General features: G+C 34.3%; 2 protein-coding genes across 10 annotated transcripts in view; one reads left to right on the plus strand and one right to left on the minus strand.

Annotated features, from left to right (window-relative positions):
- Positions 1–1,258: 1,258 nt before the first annotated feature.
- Positions 1,259–16,507, minus strand: part of LOC138307638 (NXPE family member 3-like) — a 58,105-nt gene continuing 42,856 nt past the window's right edge. For 8 of the 9 annotated variants that reach the window (XM_069248444.1, XM_069248447.1, XM_069248449.1 and 5 more), the window contains one exon: positions 13,170–14,154. In XM_069248444.1, the coding sequence (XP_069104545.1) occupies positions 13,355–14,154 (800 nt within the window). In that variant the 3' untranslated portion in view covers positions 13,170–13,354. Of the gene's footprint in view, positions 4,140–13,169; positions 14,155–16,507 lie in introns of those variants that run through there. The other variant, XM_069248445.1, reaches the window with a different exon arrangement.
- Positions 6,298–7,058, plus strand: LOC138307641 (uncharacterized). Its single transcript, XM_069248455.1, has one exon. It carries the CDS (start codon positions 6,465–6,467, stop codon positions 7,008–7,010), a length of 546 nt encoding a protein of 181 aa, XP_069104556.1. The 5' UTR covers positions 6,298–6,464; the 3' UTR covers positions 7,011–7,058.

Raw genomic sequence — 16,507 nt, forward strand, 5'->3', positions numbered from 1 at the left:
TTTACATATAGTATTGGGTATTTAGTCGTTTTGTTAGCTAGTATTGGGTAATTTCTGGCCGATATTTTGCCTCAAAACTCACATTTTCACACAAAACTCATTTTATAAAACAAACTTTATTTAAATTCAACATAGATAAATAGAATATGTCATAAAAGAATGGTTAGTAAGTTATTTACATGTAGTATTGGGTAGTATTGGGTATTTCGTCGTTTCGTTAGCTAGTATTGGGTAATTTCCGGCCGATATTTTGCCTCAAAACTCACATTTTTACACAAAACTCATTTTATAAGACAAATTTTATTTTAACTTAACATAAGTAAATAGATTATGTCATAAAGGCGTGGTAATAAGTTATTTACATATAGTATTGGGTATTTCGTCGTTTCCTTAGCTAGTATTGGTTAATTTCTGGCTGATATTAGGCCTTAAAACTCACATTTTTACACAAAACTCATTTTATAAGACAAATTTTATTTTAATCTAATATAAATAAATAGATTATGTCATAAAAGAATGTTTAATTAGTGATTTACATGTAGTATTGGGTAGTATTGGGTATTTAGTCGTTTCGTTGGCCAGTATTGGCCGATATTTGGCTTTAAAACACACATTTTTACACAAAACTCATTTTATAAGACAAACTTTATTTTAATTTAACATAGACAAATAGAATATGTCATAAAAGAATGGTTAGTAAGTTATTTACATGTAGTATTGGGTAGTATTGGGTATTTCGTCGTTTCGTTAGCTAGTATTGGGTAATTTCCGGCCGATATTTGGCCTCAAAACTCACATTTTTACACAAAACTCATTTTATAAGACAAATTTTATTTTAATTTAATATAAATAAATAGATTATGTCATAAAAGGAAGTTTAATTAGTGATTTACATGTAGTATTGGGTAGTATTGGGTATTTAGTCGTTTCGTTGGCCAGTATTGGCCGATATTTGGCTTTAAAACACACATTTTTACACAAAACTCATTTTTACAAGCAAAATATGAAATACAGGAAATAAAGAAAGATAACTCTAACTTCAAGAGTGAATTCGAAGTCCCAGCGCTAACAGGAAATAAATTTTAGCCCAGGCCAGGCCTACTGCTCGTACATTGTATATATATACAGTGTACATGCACAGATTTCTTACAATAGTTCCCTTTGATTTCTGGTTACAAACAATGAAAAAAATGAACAGTGAATTAGCAGCATTAATTTTCAGAATGCAAGGTTTTATTAAAAATGGCATATTTACAAATTCACTACAATGTATATAAATCTAAGATTTAAGAATGGTTAAAATGGTAATATTAAATATCAAAAATTAAAAGTAGCTTTACTGGGACCCTACCAGTAGCCTTGAAGGAACAGTAGTCGTGATTTGGAAAAAAAAATTTTTTTTTACATCTCACGAAACATATTACGTAATGTATCTCCGCACAGCCAAAACAACAAATTCAGTGCAAGTTCGGCAAAATCATGGAGATATCACCATGTCTAAAGTAAGAAGCTACACATACCTTTTACAGCTAAAACTTTGATTCCTTTTCCCTAACCTATAAATAACCCTTCTTGCAACTAAAAAACAATGAAATGTATTTATCATGAAATTAACAAAGATTGAATTTCATATGACTACACATCCAACTGGATATTATTCTCATAACCAAACCTTTTGATGATACATGTATTCACCAACTGCTCCAGACATTCGGAAATCTGGACACATGGTGTAATATGGACACAATGACGACTATTGTTCCGTCTCGACTACTTGTTGGATCTCAGCAGAGAACTCGTGAAATTATATGTCACACCAATCAGATTGTATTTTATTTGCATACGAAGCCCGCAAATTTCACCTTCACTCTAAATAATTTATTTAGAGCCACCTTGGTCAGCCAAACCATTTATACGATTTTAACATTTTTAGGTTAGTATACATTTATAACAATTTTATTTCCTTCGATTAATCTACTTGATGCAGTAAATCGCTGCACCATAATATATGTTTTTTTTTAGAACTGACAAGAGACACTATGTTTGCTCTGATAACGTTAGACTGATTCCTTTCTATTTTAAAGAGGATTTAAAAAACCACTATAGCTATAACTGTCCGATATTATCTATTTGGAGCAGGTTAGGGACACAGGGGTCTGAGAATGTAACAGTGTATATCAATTTGGACCCGGGGGTCTACATGAAATTAAGGGATCTTGGCCCCTAAAACATATTGAAAAGCTCCATGGACACTCTGGTGGACCTGATATACGTGTATAAATTGTAACTAATTCTCAGATCTCTGTGGTTAGGGATGGTCACTCTTATCTTTTATCTCTCTTCTACAATAGTGTACATGTATAGGCCTATTCCAAATGTGATTTTATACATTTTACTATCAACTATCACAGGGAACACAATATTGCGTAGTAAACCGAAGGAAATGTTGTACAAGATTTTATTAGTTGTTACCATTGTAACTATTTCCAATACTAACGGGTCAGACGAGAAGAGAATCCTTCTCACTGATCCACAGTACATACAACAGGAACTCACAAGGTTCCAGTCAGAACTTCAGGAGATGCAGGTCAAATACAAATTCAATTCAATTCAATTCAATTGTTTTATTAAAGTGTCAAACATCTTACAACCTACATGTAAAAACATTTCATAAAAGTAATACTACAACAAATGTAAGACATGTCCAGCCAATGATGGCTTACTTAGACACTATATATATACAAGTAATTACATAAAACGGAATAGTCTAAAATGTTACATACTAAAAGATAACAAGGTAAGGCTGTCCCATGCTATTAAAAATACAACACACTGGATACAAAATTCGCCGAGTTACAGGTCAAGTACGACACCAATGTCAACGACCATCAAGGTAAATGGGCGAAAAATATGTACTGTAAGTTTTAATCACATTCAAGTCTTTTTATTATTTTTCAAGATATCGTGTTATTATGAAAACAGAAATAAAACCTATTTACATCTGTAAGATTTTTTGTTTCCCTCATAATATTTTATAAGTGTAAAGAACTTACAGGCTAAATTTGAAACAAAATATGTATAAATGTTGCCATTGATGTAACTATTAGGATATGTCTTAAATTTGCTGACAAATGCACGGAAATAAGATAATATTTTACTACTAAAAATGTTCATTTATTCCTATCCAATTGATCGACAAAATCTGAAATCGAACATACGGATTCCATTTTCTATGCTGATTTCATAATGTGTTGACATATTGATATCATTTTGGTGTCTCCTGATCGACGAAAGTATACATAAAAACATGCGAACTCCTTTTCAATACTTATAACAGCAGTAAAAGTAAAGCACGTGTTGAAATAATATGATAATACATGTATATCATTTTGATGATTCCCGTATCTTTAACGACAGGTACAACAGGTGTAGTCTTTACTAGATGGGACAGACATGACTGCCCTCCTAATATAACAACCAATGTATACACAGGTAAATATATCAATAACTTACCATTGTATGATACATATAATACCAGTGCTAACTTATATATCGTATCCTCTATTTCTATAAAGGTATAATTTTCTCCAGAATATGATGTTTTATAATGTATCAATATACAATTGTTTGTCGCAATTAAAGCTCGTATGAGCATGAGCTTATAAATATTGTTTGCAACTGAATCAATTTCACATCACTTTAAACACCAACATTACATCAATTTTCATTTTATTTTAGACCATTTTTCCAACTTCGCTAGCCAAAGATATTCCTGCTGGGGGAGTATCGTACCGAATAGAATACACGTACCCTTGGCTAGCGAAGCTGGAAGAATTGGTCTTTACAATAAAATGGAAATTGATGTTGATATTTTCATTGTTATTTTAATATTTTATTATTACCGTTAGTAAACACACTCGGAATTAATTCGATATGTCATTACCTCTATTACATAAACATTAAAAATTCATTAAGAATATGTTTCTCCCAAGGATATAGCCTTATAATGCGGGATGTTTAAAAGCAGAACCATACGAATTTACATAGACGACAAATTATTGTTTATTATTGTTCATGTTAAATGAGGTCTTCAAGTCAGGCCCATGCACGATGATTCCGGAGAAGGTCATATTACACACCTATGGATTGAAAAAATATAGATTTACTATATTGCTTGATAATAATATTGTATTGAATTCTGCACCAAAAAGTACCAATATAGTTTTCAAACATATACACTCTTGATTATCTCCCCTTAACTAGACTTAACAATTTTAGACTATTTTTTGTACACATTTTATATTTTCATGTATTGCCCAGCACATACATTTTAAACTCCCTACCAGTAGACTTGGAAGCATTAATTAAAGTTTAATCTCTCAATGAAATCTAAATTTTCCAGAAATCTATTTGTAGTTTGTTTCTGCGATACCGCGAGGCTCCGTGCCTTTGGTAAACTGGAAACCGGTACAAACAACTACCATAATAGAAGACTATAAGGCTCATTCATATGTGGATATGAAGGATAGGGCTATTCTACCCGAGGGTCACAAAATGTTGTAAAACTTTAGGCTTGCCGAGGGCAAAATATCCATATCTTTCATATCCAGGTATGAAAGAGTCTTTTCTCTCATACCTCGATGTTTTATTGCAATTTTACTACTATGATTTTCCTCCATTTTAAAATTAATTTCGAATAAACGCTACTGCAAGTCAATTCCTTGCATGAAAAATGCGTGATATTTTCAACGCAAATCCCATTGCTTGTATCTTTTTAAGAAAATCCAGCCTAGTTTCTGAAGAAATGTTAAAATTGTACTGAGCAAATAGTAAATTTGTCAACGCTGTGACGTCATGAGGCTTTATTACATGGGTAGCCATTCAATACAGCTTCAGGCGACATGAGTGTATTGCCCTAGACCAGCCAGTATTACACGAATATGTATGAGAGAAAATCAGTTATTTATATGTCTACTAACATTCCAATACTTATCAATTATATACCTTTGCTGAGGTATGATGCCACCCTGGTAGAATTAGATAATGGTCGAAGGCCTACCCAGAGGCCTTTATCTACCATCTATATAACACCTATATAACACCATATTTAACTAATCAATGGCCATTGTATTTTGTTTTACACTAGATATGCAGTTTCTTGGACATATCTAATATACATGTTGATTACAAAAAAATACTGGCCATAGAACGGCACCCTGAAGAACTCAAAGTTTGGGCAATAGGATGTCTTTCTGTCAAAATTACGTTGATCAACATGAAAGCATACATATGTAACAACACATTGTTGGACAAACCAGGGTCTATAGCATCGCAGTTATCTACTTTGAAAGAACATTCATAGTGACTCAATACGGTTGTATTGCTTTGGCAGTCATCTAATACAGCCTCAGCCGACATGAGTGTATTGCATGTTGAGACGGCGAGGAAATGCCCCAATTTTGTATCCGTTCCAGTTTCTCTATATAACCTTGTGAATATGGATTCCAGATTGTTGCGTGTGTCTTTTGTAACTTAAAAAAAATAACTTACGAGTGTGGAACAAATTCCATATCCAATAACCACGAGTTGTGTGACCTGTTTCTACCACAAATGAATCATCCACAAGAAAGCCAAAATAGGATAACATTATTTGCCGATGTATGCAAATAAGGTGTGGTGATATCATCATCAGCAAATAGACACTCATTGATATTCAAAAGTCTTAATTGCATAAAGTATGTATAAATAACAAATCATTTGAATCATAAACAACTATTCCATGCATTCCTACTTACCGAACGTCTTTTGAATATAGATTTCTATAGGTACTTGAACAATAAACTTAGCGTTGTCGAATTATATTCGGACATGTTTACGGCAAAGTGACATATATATACTTCCCGCCAAATAAGCATCAAACATAACTAAATTCAAGTCCGGCCTAGGTGCGTTGATTCTACCGAACTCACCCCGGAAGGTGTTATTCCACTAGTGGAATAACAATATATTTATCCAACACCCAGCACATTTATACAATGGCATGAGAGTGCGATAACACGAGATATTGTGGTAGAAGTGTCCTTCTGTATAGTTCTGGAACATTTCTTAAGTTTATTCTTAGAAAAGCTGAGAGTTGTGTTGGCTAGCTCCATTTCGGATCATTAGATATTTTCCTCCTGGAGTGTGTGTTTGTTTAGCTCATAGAATCGTTGAAAGTGCTTATTTATGCTTAGGATGTAACATTGTTTTAGGGGCCGCAGTAACCGAGTGGTTAAGATGTCCCGATATATTACCACAAGCCCTCCACCTCTGGGATGCATGCGAGTTCGAATCCCACGTGGGACAGTTGACAGGTACTCACCACTGGTCGGTGTTTTTTCTCCAGGTACTCCGGCTTTCCTCCACCAACAAACCTGGCTGTTAAGAGGACGTTTAACTAATAAAACATTGTTTTAGATTTAGGCATGAGAGAATATTTAGAGATATCCCTTTACCCCTTTCAATTATTCCTTTTCTTCAAACTTCAAGGCACTGCTAGTGGATCTCATTTTGACCACACAGGAGCAGCAGCTGAGTATGTATGTATGCCTGACGATCCGATCTGGGGACCACACAAGAATTTGTTGTACGGCGATCGCATTGCCTTCATGTACGGTGCCGAGTATGAACAACCAGCTGCAATGTTTGGGCTACCGTCAACAGTAGAGAATGTCCCCTGTGCTGTTTGCTTCACTAACCAATATAGTACCTTAATCATGATCCCTGGAAGGACAAAATGCTACTCCGGATGGACGGAAGTATATCATGGGGATCTGACGTCCGGTTACCATGGCCACAAGGCAGCATCCCAGTATGCTTGTGTTGATAAGGATCCACAAGCAATACCCGGCGGAGGTTCACAGGATGACGGATCTAAGTTGTTTTATGGCGTCAAAGCAAAATGCGGAGCCTTGCCCTGTCCACCTTACGAAGATGGGAAATTTCTCTCATGTGTTGTCTGTGTAAAGTAGGTCAAAAGAGGTTGTAAAAGGATTAATAAACATTTTTATCATAGAGAACTTCGCCTTTTAATTGTCACTTAATGCTCATAGAGCAGAGTTGAGCAATTGCTTTCCTTGGAACAAACACTTCATTTTATAAAACTAACAATTTAACACGGGTCAACTACAGAGATCGGAGAATTAGTTACAAATTATATAATCCTTGACCCACCAGAGTGCCCTAACACCATTTTGAGACGTTTGAGTGGTCTAGTTTGAAAAACAATCAAAATCATTCTCTACATGGTACTATATACGAGAATGGTAGAAAGCTCTTAGACTCCAAATTTCTAACCCGCCTACCTTTAGCGGCTATAAAAACACATTTCTAGCACATCTGAGCTAAAAACGGTTACCATCGTTGGAAAGAGCGGTTTTCCTTTCAAAATCATCCTACACATCTATAAAAAGTGCCGTCATTAAGACAATTTAAGCCCCATTATGACAAACATTACTCTAGCCACTAGAAAATCATCTGATTAAAATTCATGACTGTCTGTAACTAATTCTCAGATCCCTGTGATGTCAACCTAAACTAATTCAATATCATTTGGACTATGCATTTTCTTCATGGATTAGGGAATGTCTAAGAAGTTGAAAGACAAACTCCAAATGTCCCAAAATAAGCTGGTACACTTCATTTTAGGCGTTGACAGCAGAATAAAACTTAAATTGAAGCCCTAAAACTGGACTTTTCGGTCTAGATTAACTGGTCACGCAATTGCGACTCAACCTTCTTTACAATAAATGTCCGACACATTATCTAAAACTCTTCACCAAAAGCAACTCTTCCCGATACTGCAACAGATCATATTAATTTTGATTTGAAAACAGAATATCGAAAGCCCCGAACCATCTACCCTTTTCACATACGCTGCTAAGGACAGAAATTCACTGCCAGACGATCCTGCGTGTAGATTTCCATTATGACGTCATTATATTGTACGCGAAATTCACGTCGTTATTTTCTTTCTAAAAAAGTATTACGTTACGCTCGCAAACACATGACGTCATAATCAATACCTACCCACAAGGACAGATAATGTATGAACTATGCAAAGACTGAACTCTTAGCCTCTACCACGACTCCTTTTGTTTTTGTATATGTTTGTGTTATCTCTGGATTTAAATAATGAGAAACTATGAAAGTTTTGTATGGAAGGAAGTGGGGTATTGTCCTCAAATCCTATATTATCCTTTTAAACAGTTAAGCACTGGTTGTCATATTTTTGTATGAAACATACATTGGGTGTTCTAGTATATTCAGTGGTGAGCGTTAGCGCATGATGAAAGATGACTTGACATTACCTGAAGATATCTTGCTGGGGTAGATAACATTGCCGCTCTACAGATATATTTATAATGACAAATGAAAATTGTTTTATTCTCGTTAACATATAAACAGTAGTGTAGAGAATATATAAACATGACATATACATATTCAATTATGAAATAGTACAGTACATATTACACATCTAATATAATATACATTGGATATACTGGTTAGATATATTAATAAACTGAATTAAATCTGTCTTGTATGATAATTATAAATTTTGTAAGTAAAAATAAGTTCATTCTTGACTACATAATTGAAAAAGTATCAAATTTAAAAGTATTTGATCTTTCATAATCGTATTTAGATATAAATTTCTTTCTATTAGATACTTATTGATCATCAGTACAGTTAATTAAATAATAAAACTCATCTTCAATCTAGTAACTTACAGATGCTACAAAATCGTTGTTCTCTTGGTATATTATTCCATCTGCTACATTCAATCGGAAGTTTTACATTAGATGTTCTAAATTTACAATAGGCCTTCGCCAGACGTGGAGGAAGAACAATCAAGTAATTCTCAAAAATAAAATCATGCTTATAAATTATATAAGTCGTACCTTCCGGAGAGTTGAAAACATCATTTTTCCAACTAAATATAAAATTACTTTTGAGGGCATGAAAAATAACTTTTTTCAAACAATGTGAACTAGTGAATTCCCTTCTCTCGAAAACATTAACAAGATTACATTCTTCAAAAATACTTTTAATACATTTTAACCACTGTATAGTATAATTATTAGTAATCTGGAGCAGTTTATAATTAAGTTTGTTATGTGATGATTCTATCATCCTTGCCCAATAGCCAATCATGCGAACTTTAATACTGATAGATAATGGGAATCTACAAAGTTCCTCGTATACCATGAAGTTGGATGTTGATGTTTTCAACTTAAGAATATGTTTACAAAATTTAAGGTGGAGACTTTCTAAGAGTTATAATCACAAAACCCCCAAACCCCACAACCGTATGATATACATGGTTTTATAGCTTTATCAAAAATGTCTAAATTACAATCAATAGACAGATTATGTCTGCTACATTTAGCAATGGCACCATACTGGGCTCACACTAACTTTCCAGTTTGCTTAGCAAAAGTTGCGAAAGTGATTTTTTTCTCTATAGCAAATAAGAATTTCATTTAGCAAATTGTGCATTGACAGCATTCCATAATGAAAAACATTAAATTACTAAGAAACATCAAATAATGTACTTTATTTAACAAGTGAAAAGTATGTATACACATATAAAAGATCCTGAACATTCATTAAACCATACTCCGTCGTGGGTATATTTTTACTTTACATCCCTTCAACATTAAAATATATATAGTACAGAAACTTATTAATTTATCAACTGTTTTAGACTTACTATGAAAGTAATACAACTGAAACAAAAGGCCCAAGAGGACTTGACGGTCACCTGAGTGCTGCTACAGAAAGAGCATTGCAAAGTTGGTTCAAATCGATAAAAAAATATTTACGAATTAATATAAACTTTAAAGTTGAACTTTCGTATTAGAATTTTTATTTTTTGTTTTTCATTTTCATAGTTAGTGTATTACGTTACCAAACCTTATGCTTAAAATTCCAATTTGCTTTGCTAACGGTAAACAACAAAACCAAACTAGAAGTCAGTCAGTGTCAGTGATTTTATAAATTTCACTGTTTAATCTATGGAGATTATTTGGTTCCATCAAACCTGTGAATTCAGAAGAAGATTTTTGAAATTTTAGCCATTTTGACCAATTTTGGCCCCGCCCCTCTGGTCCCTGGGGGTCAGCCAGGACCAATGTGGTTATGGTGTTAAAATGCTATTTCAGGCTAATAATTCTAACCCAGTTTGACTCATTTCCTATTAAAACTAAGCAAATAATGTTCATAAATGTGTTTTTCCTATATAGACTATAGTAAATTTGACCCCCTCCCCAGGGGAAAATCTGAGATCCCAGGACCATGAAATTCACTATTTTTGTAAAGGGCTTTAAGACTTTCCAATCTAGGAAGAGTATTTGGTTCCATCAAATCTGTGAAATCAGAAGATTTTTGAAGTTTTAGCCTATTTGACCCTTTTAGGCCCCTGGGGGTCGGCCAGGACCAATATGGATATGACGATAAAATGCTATCTCAGGCTAATAATTCTAACCCAGTTTGACTAATTTCCTATGAAAAATAAGCAGACCCCAGGGTCATATAATTCACAATTTTTGTAAAGGACCTTAAGACCTTTCCATCTATGAAGAGTATTTGATTCTACCAGTTCCAGAATTTCAGAAGAAGATTTTTGAAGTTTTAGCTTATTTGACCCCTTTTGGCCCCACCCCTCAGGCCCATGGGAGTCAGTCATGAAAAATTTGTTAATAGGATTCAATGGCCATTTCATAGGGATAATTCTGACAACATTTGACTCATTTCCTTTTACAAATGACCAAATAATGCTCAAAAATGTGTTTTCCCGATATAAACTATAGTAAACTTAACCCCCTTCCCAAGGGGAACCCGAGACCCCAGGGTCATATAATTCACAATTTTTGTAAAGGATCTTAAGACCTTTCTATCTGTGAAGAGTATTTGATTCCATCACATCTGTGAGTGGAGAAGAAGATTTTTGAAATTATTGTCAATTTTACCCCTTTTGGCCCCTCCCACAGCCCCCAGGGGGTGGGGACCATATCATTCACAATTTTGATTGGCCTTATGTCTTAGAAGGTTTGTGCAAAATTTCATTGAATTTGCTTCAGCGATTTTTGAGAAGAAGTCGAAAACGTAAATTGTTTACGAACATACGACGGACGACGCACGACGACGGACAAAAGGCGATTAGAATAGGTCACTTGAGACTTCGTCTCAGGTGACCTAAAAAACTATGTTTGAAGCTTGTGTCCGCGTGATTGGATATGGATTGTGTAAAGAAAAACTTTAGCATTTTTTGCGAATTAGGATTAATTTATTTTAGCAATTGGCCAGATCGATTCGTTATAAACGAAAATGCGAATGGGTAGCGTGAGCCCAGCCATACATCGTATTGATACCCCTTTCATATAATTTCTTAACATTAAATTGAGTGTAAACCATTGTTGGTGAAATAAGTACAAAGGTATTTGAAATTATCACAATTTCTACGTTGTTACTATTAAAAGTGAACCGTATATCTTGAGATAGATTCCCTCTACCAAAAACCATAACTTTCGTCTTATCGATGTTAACTTTGAGGTGCCATAGCTTAGAAACATTATGAAATACATTAAGTTGCTTTTGTAAATCTTCATCAGAGTCTGCAATTAATATAGTATCGTCAGCATACAGTAATACATACAATTTAAGGTAAACTTAAAAAAGCTGTCAAACTTAAAAAAGCTGTCAAGCCTTTACAATTGTGTGATTTTAAAAATTTAAAAATATTAAAAATAAAAATGGGGATAAGTTTTCACCTTATCTCACTCCAGAGTTACAAGTAAATATATAAGAGACTGATTTACCTTAAATGACTTTAGCTTTAAAGTTATATTGCTGCTAATTTCACTGTAACAAAATGTAACTTAAACATTTGATATTTAAACATTGACATGTGACTTGATGATTTGGCTCCCCAAAAGCATATGTCGGCTTATAAAAGAGCCAAAATCTAGGGATCAAATATTCCTGGTTTTGAATAAAGCGCCTTCACTCACCGCCATGTTTAGTGACTTCGGGTTTTGTCGGATTCCAAATCGTATCACGTGGTTGACGTCCGACACGACCTGCACGTGGTGAGCCAGGTAACTAGCGTAAGTTTAATGTGTTTGTTAACGTTTTCCTTCTGGCTAATATGAGCAAATCATGCTGGTATATGTCCACAGATAGAGTATTTGAAACATCCAATTTACACAATGTCGTAAAATATTGTGTGTTTCAAATATTGTAATGCGCGACCATTATTTTCTTTGTAGATAGTCTGTTGAGGTCGACCACATGTTTTGTTTATGAAAAATTGTTGACATTTTCTCTTAGTTTCACAACTCTCGTTTTACTTCGAGATTGTCGCGACGATGTTCGGAAGAGTTCGGAATGATTCGGCATCTTTCGAGCCTATTTTTCACGTGTACACGTTAAAAAGATTTTTTACTTTAAAATTAAAAATACTTCCAAGTGCTGCTTTATAAAAAGTGGTAAAATTAGAAAGTTTAAAACTCAGACAGACGGAGAAAATATGTATAACACTTCAACAGTTTTCACTATGACAAAAAGTTAGACCATACATCTTTAATGTCACTTAACATATTAATTATTACATTCACTTCACCTTGTCTCACTCTAGAGTTACAATTAAATATTTACAGTTTGCACTGACATGGACTCAATAACCATGCTTTCTAGTATTATCATTATCTGTGTATAATGTTAGCACAACGCGCGCGGCGGTTCTACTGTTACGGGAATAGTCGATTGCGTAGCAACGTGGGGTCATGACCCCACTTTTGGCGGGAACATATGAATGACTCGATTCCAATCAGCTGTTCAATCGAATTCATTGACGATGACGGGAGAGAGAAAAATATGGGTATTTTAATAAAAAATATGCAACTGCCGCGGGAATAAATAATATTAATTTACTTGAAAAACTGTAAATATAAGGAATAGATGTTTATTTTGTTGAGGTTATGAGGGTATAATGATAATGGAGCCCGTGTAAATTTTATGTAACCCGGCTTCGTCGGGGTTACATAATTTACACGTGCTCCATTATCATTATATCCTCATAACCTCAACAAAAAACATCTATTCCTTAAATATATTAGAAACATATTATCTTTAATGACTTTAGCTTTAATGTCATTTTAAATATTAATTATTACATTAAAACACTTTCCATTTATACCACTTGATATTATTTTGTTCCATAATCCTAATCTCCAGACAATATCAAAAGCTTTTTCGAAATTAATCTATCTATGCACAATACATGTTTTAATTGCTTTGATATACCTTGAAGTATTCAATGTAACTTACATGCAAAATTGACGAGATTGTTAAGGGACACCTTGTCCAGAATGGGCTCGGGGTGAATATTAACATTTTCAATAGCTACAGACATGTCCCATTGTTCAAGATAGATAATTTTGTCTGTTAAATCACGGAACTCCTCCAGTAAAACCTGTTCCACATACATACCAATGTACGCAAATGGCGGTAAAATATGAATATATTTCATGAGATGAGGACCTTTTATGAAAATCTGAACATCGGGAGACCTCTCCAGTAGCTTTATTAAAGCAGTCTTTGCATTGCGCACGTGTTCTCTAAAGACCACGTGATCACAGCACCTGGCAATGTGACCGAACCAGTGGATTAAAACAATAGCGTTGCTTTTGCTTGGAATTTTATCCAATCGAGCAGCTACAGATTGAATGTTACTTCTGTTTGCTTCTCCTCCATAAAATGGGAGTTCATGGGGCTGCCATTCCGTGTATAGTCCTAGTGAAGCATTGAAAGCGCGAGCAAATTTTTGCCACGCTATATTTGATAAAATTCCAATTGAGTCGTTTATTTCCATAACTTCCGCTAAAAGAAAGAACCAGTTCCTGGTTGTTGAATCACCAATTGAAATTACATGTCGGTCTTTTAGGCATGCCCGATATTGCTCACGACTGTGTTTTATAGATGTACGGCAAATTAGATTCTGATACTCCCCTTTATAGAAGAAACCAGATGGTACTGTGCTGTTCCATGTTAAAGAGGGAGACAAATCGTTGCAAGCGAATTTCGGTACAGGATAGTCTAGATTTCCACTGGAGCCTTAAACAAAAACAGATAATTAGCGTATTGTTAAAATAAATAACAAAATCACATTGTCCAAAAATACCAGGGATAGGATAATATAACGGACCTTCACTTCTGTGAGGTCATAATTTACCTATGAGTAACTTTTTCCAATAAAAATGTTTAGTTCACATTGTAGTTGAATGACAGAACAATCATGCGTTAGTAAGCATGCTCGTTTATTGGCCTATAATGAATAATCAATGATATATATTTGTTAAAATATACGACTCTAAGGGAAAGTTACTGTTTTCGCTTTATGATATACAAATAAAGCATTTGCTTTCAAATGGGTCGTGTGATAAGCACGAAAGTTTGTAGAATATACAATACTAGCGTTTAATCTAATTTAATTTACCCTTTCCCGAAGTATAGCAGTATACATTATTCAGTGAACATATTTAAAATGAGAAGAATATATACGACCTTTTAGATGTTTTGACAGGTTTACAAAATGTACATTAATTATAAACAAATCTTATAAATAATTTGATTTGATAAGTCTCAGCTCAAGCTTCCTGATCGGTAAACACTTCAATCTGCCAGTTTGCTCAATGTTACTACCACAATACAGGTTTTTTATTTTTCGGTATTCCTAATTAATGGTTTGGCTTGTTATATCAACGTCCTATTAAAGGTAGTTTTCGCCCAACCAAATAAATATTTTTTTTGTAAAATCCGATAAACGGAAGAAAAGATGAAAAAACATATTGAAAATACCTAAATTTAATTTCTCTATGCGTTTGAGATTGAACAAATGTATCTTGAATACAAAATTGAAGGAAATCCTTGATTTAATACGATGTCTGTCAGACAAAATACAGTAAAACCCCTTTAACTCGAACTGCAGGGGACCAGGTTCATAGTTCGAGGAATACGGGGTATTCGACTCATCCGAGGTTTGCCAAAATAGGCATATGTACTGGCCACAGTCTGTGACGAACCATGCATGTCAATAATGTTTGAAGTATTATTTTCCAGCATTTAAAACATTAGTGTATATATATAAGGGCGATATTCAATCGTTCAACGTTGTGAATTGCTGAAAATTGCTATTCTGTGACAAACCTTGTATGTCGATAACGTAGTAAGTATTGTTTCCTAGCATCTAAATTATTCATAACGGTGATTTTCAATTGTTATGTTAATAAAATGTGAATTTTATAAAAATGCACGTTGTGAAATGCTGAAAATTGCCACAGTCTGTGAAAAAGCATGCATGTCAATAACGATTTAAGTATTGTTTTCCAGTATTTGAAATATTTATAACGGTGAGTTTCGATCGTTATGTTAATAAAATGTGTATTTTATAAAAATGCACGTTTTGAAATGCTGGAGATAATTTGAAGTGTAAATTAGGCAGAGCAAATGTCTAGTTAGCTATCTACATGAAGGTCAAGAGGTACAGTGCAGTATATTGATTAAAATTCGCCATTCGCAGATGATTTTAAATGATTTAAAAATAATGCATAAGCACTGTAAAATTGCTAATCAAAATATTATCGTATTTGAAAGGCACTAATGTAAGAGAAAACGATGCTTACAGAAACCGGGAAAGTTAAATGACCCAATTCGTAAAAAAACAATATACGGAACGCATTGATTAAAAATAACATTGATTTGCTGCATATGGATGAGCTCTGTCCTTTCAACCTTAACTTAAACTAAAACATTAAATAGACTTGCAACCGCAAAGGATGGAAATTGAATACCGATAACATAACAGAATACGGAGCCGTGACTCGTTAGGACAATCCTCATTTTTGTTAAATAATCCAATTGACAACTTCCGCATCCATACGATAGAAGCACTGTTCGACGAATAGATGGTTTCTTTACTATACATTTGACGGGAACGGGATATATTTCTGTTCGAGGAATGAGGTGTATTCGACGAATAGCAGTTCGAGCTATCCGTGGTTTGATTACATACATTATATAAGGGCACGGTCGGGACCATGCGATCAGTTCGAGGAATAGGGGGTATTCGAGGAATGCGAGTTCTAGTTAGAGGGTTTACACTGTAGTATGCAAATGAAGCTGCGATGGATTGTGTTGTCGAAGTATCGCGCATGCGCATTGTGACGCACTAAAAGTAAACAAAAGAGCTGAACGAAAGTGTGTTAGATAAAAAAAAGTGTCTGAATCGGCAACAATGTGGAGGAAATCATAATGGAAACGGTAGCATCCTAGGATATCTGTAGGGAATTAAATTCAGAGATGGCATGTAGCAATAGAAGAAAATGAAGCCACATCTCAAGCGGAACTTGCCCGGATCTTTCGGGACTCGTGTAACGGCGTTGCAAGTGGTGAGTTAAATTTCAACACA

The sequence above is a fragment of the Argopecten irradians genome, chromosome 14 (genome assembly GCF_041381155.1).
Source record: "Argopecten irradians isolate NY chromosome 14, Ai_NY, whole genome shotgun sequence".
Lineage (NCBI taxonomy): Eukaryota > Metazoa > Mollusca > Bivalvia > Pectinida > Pectinidae > Argopecten > Argopecten irradians.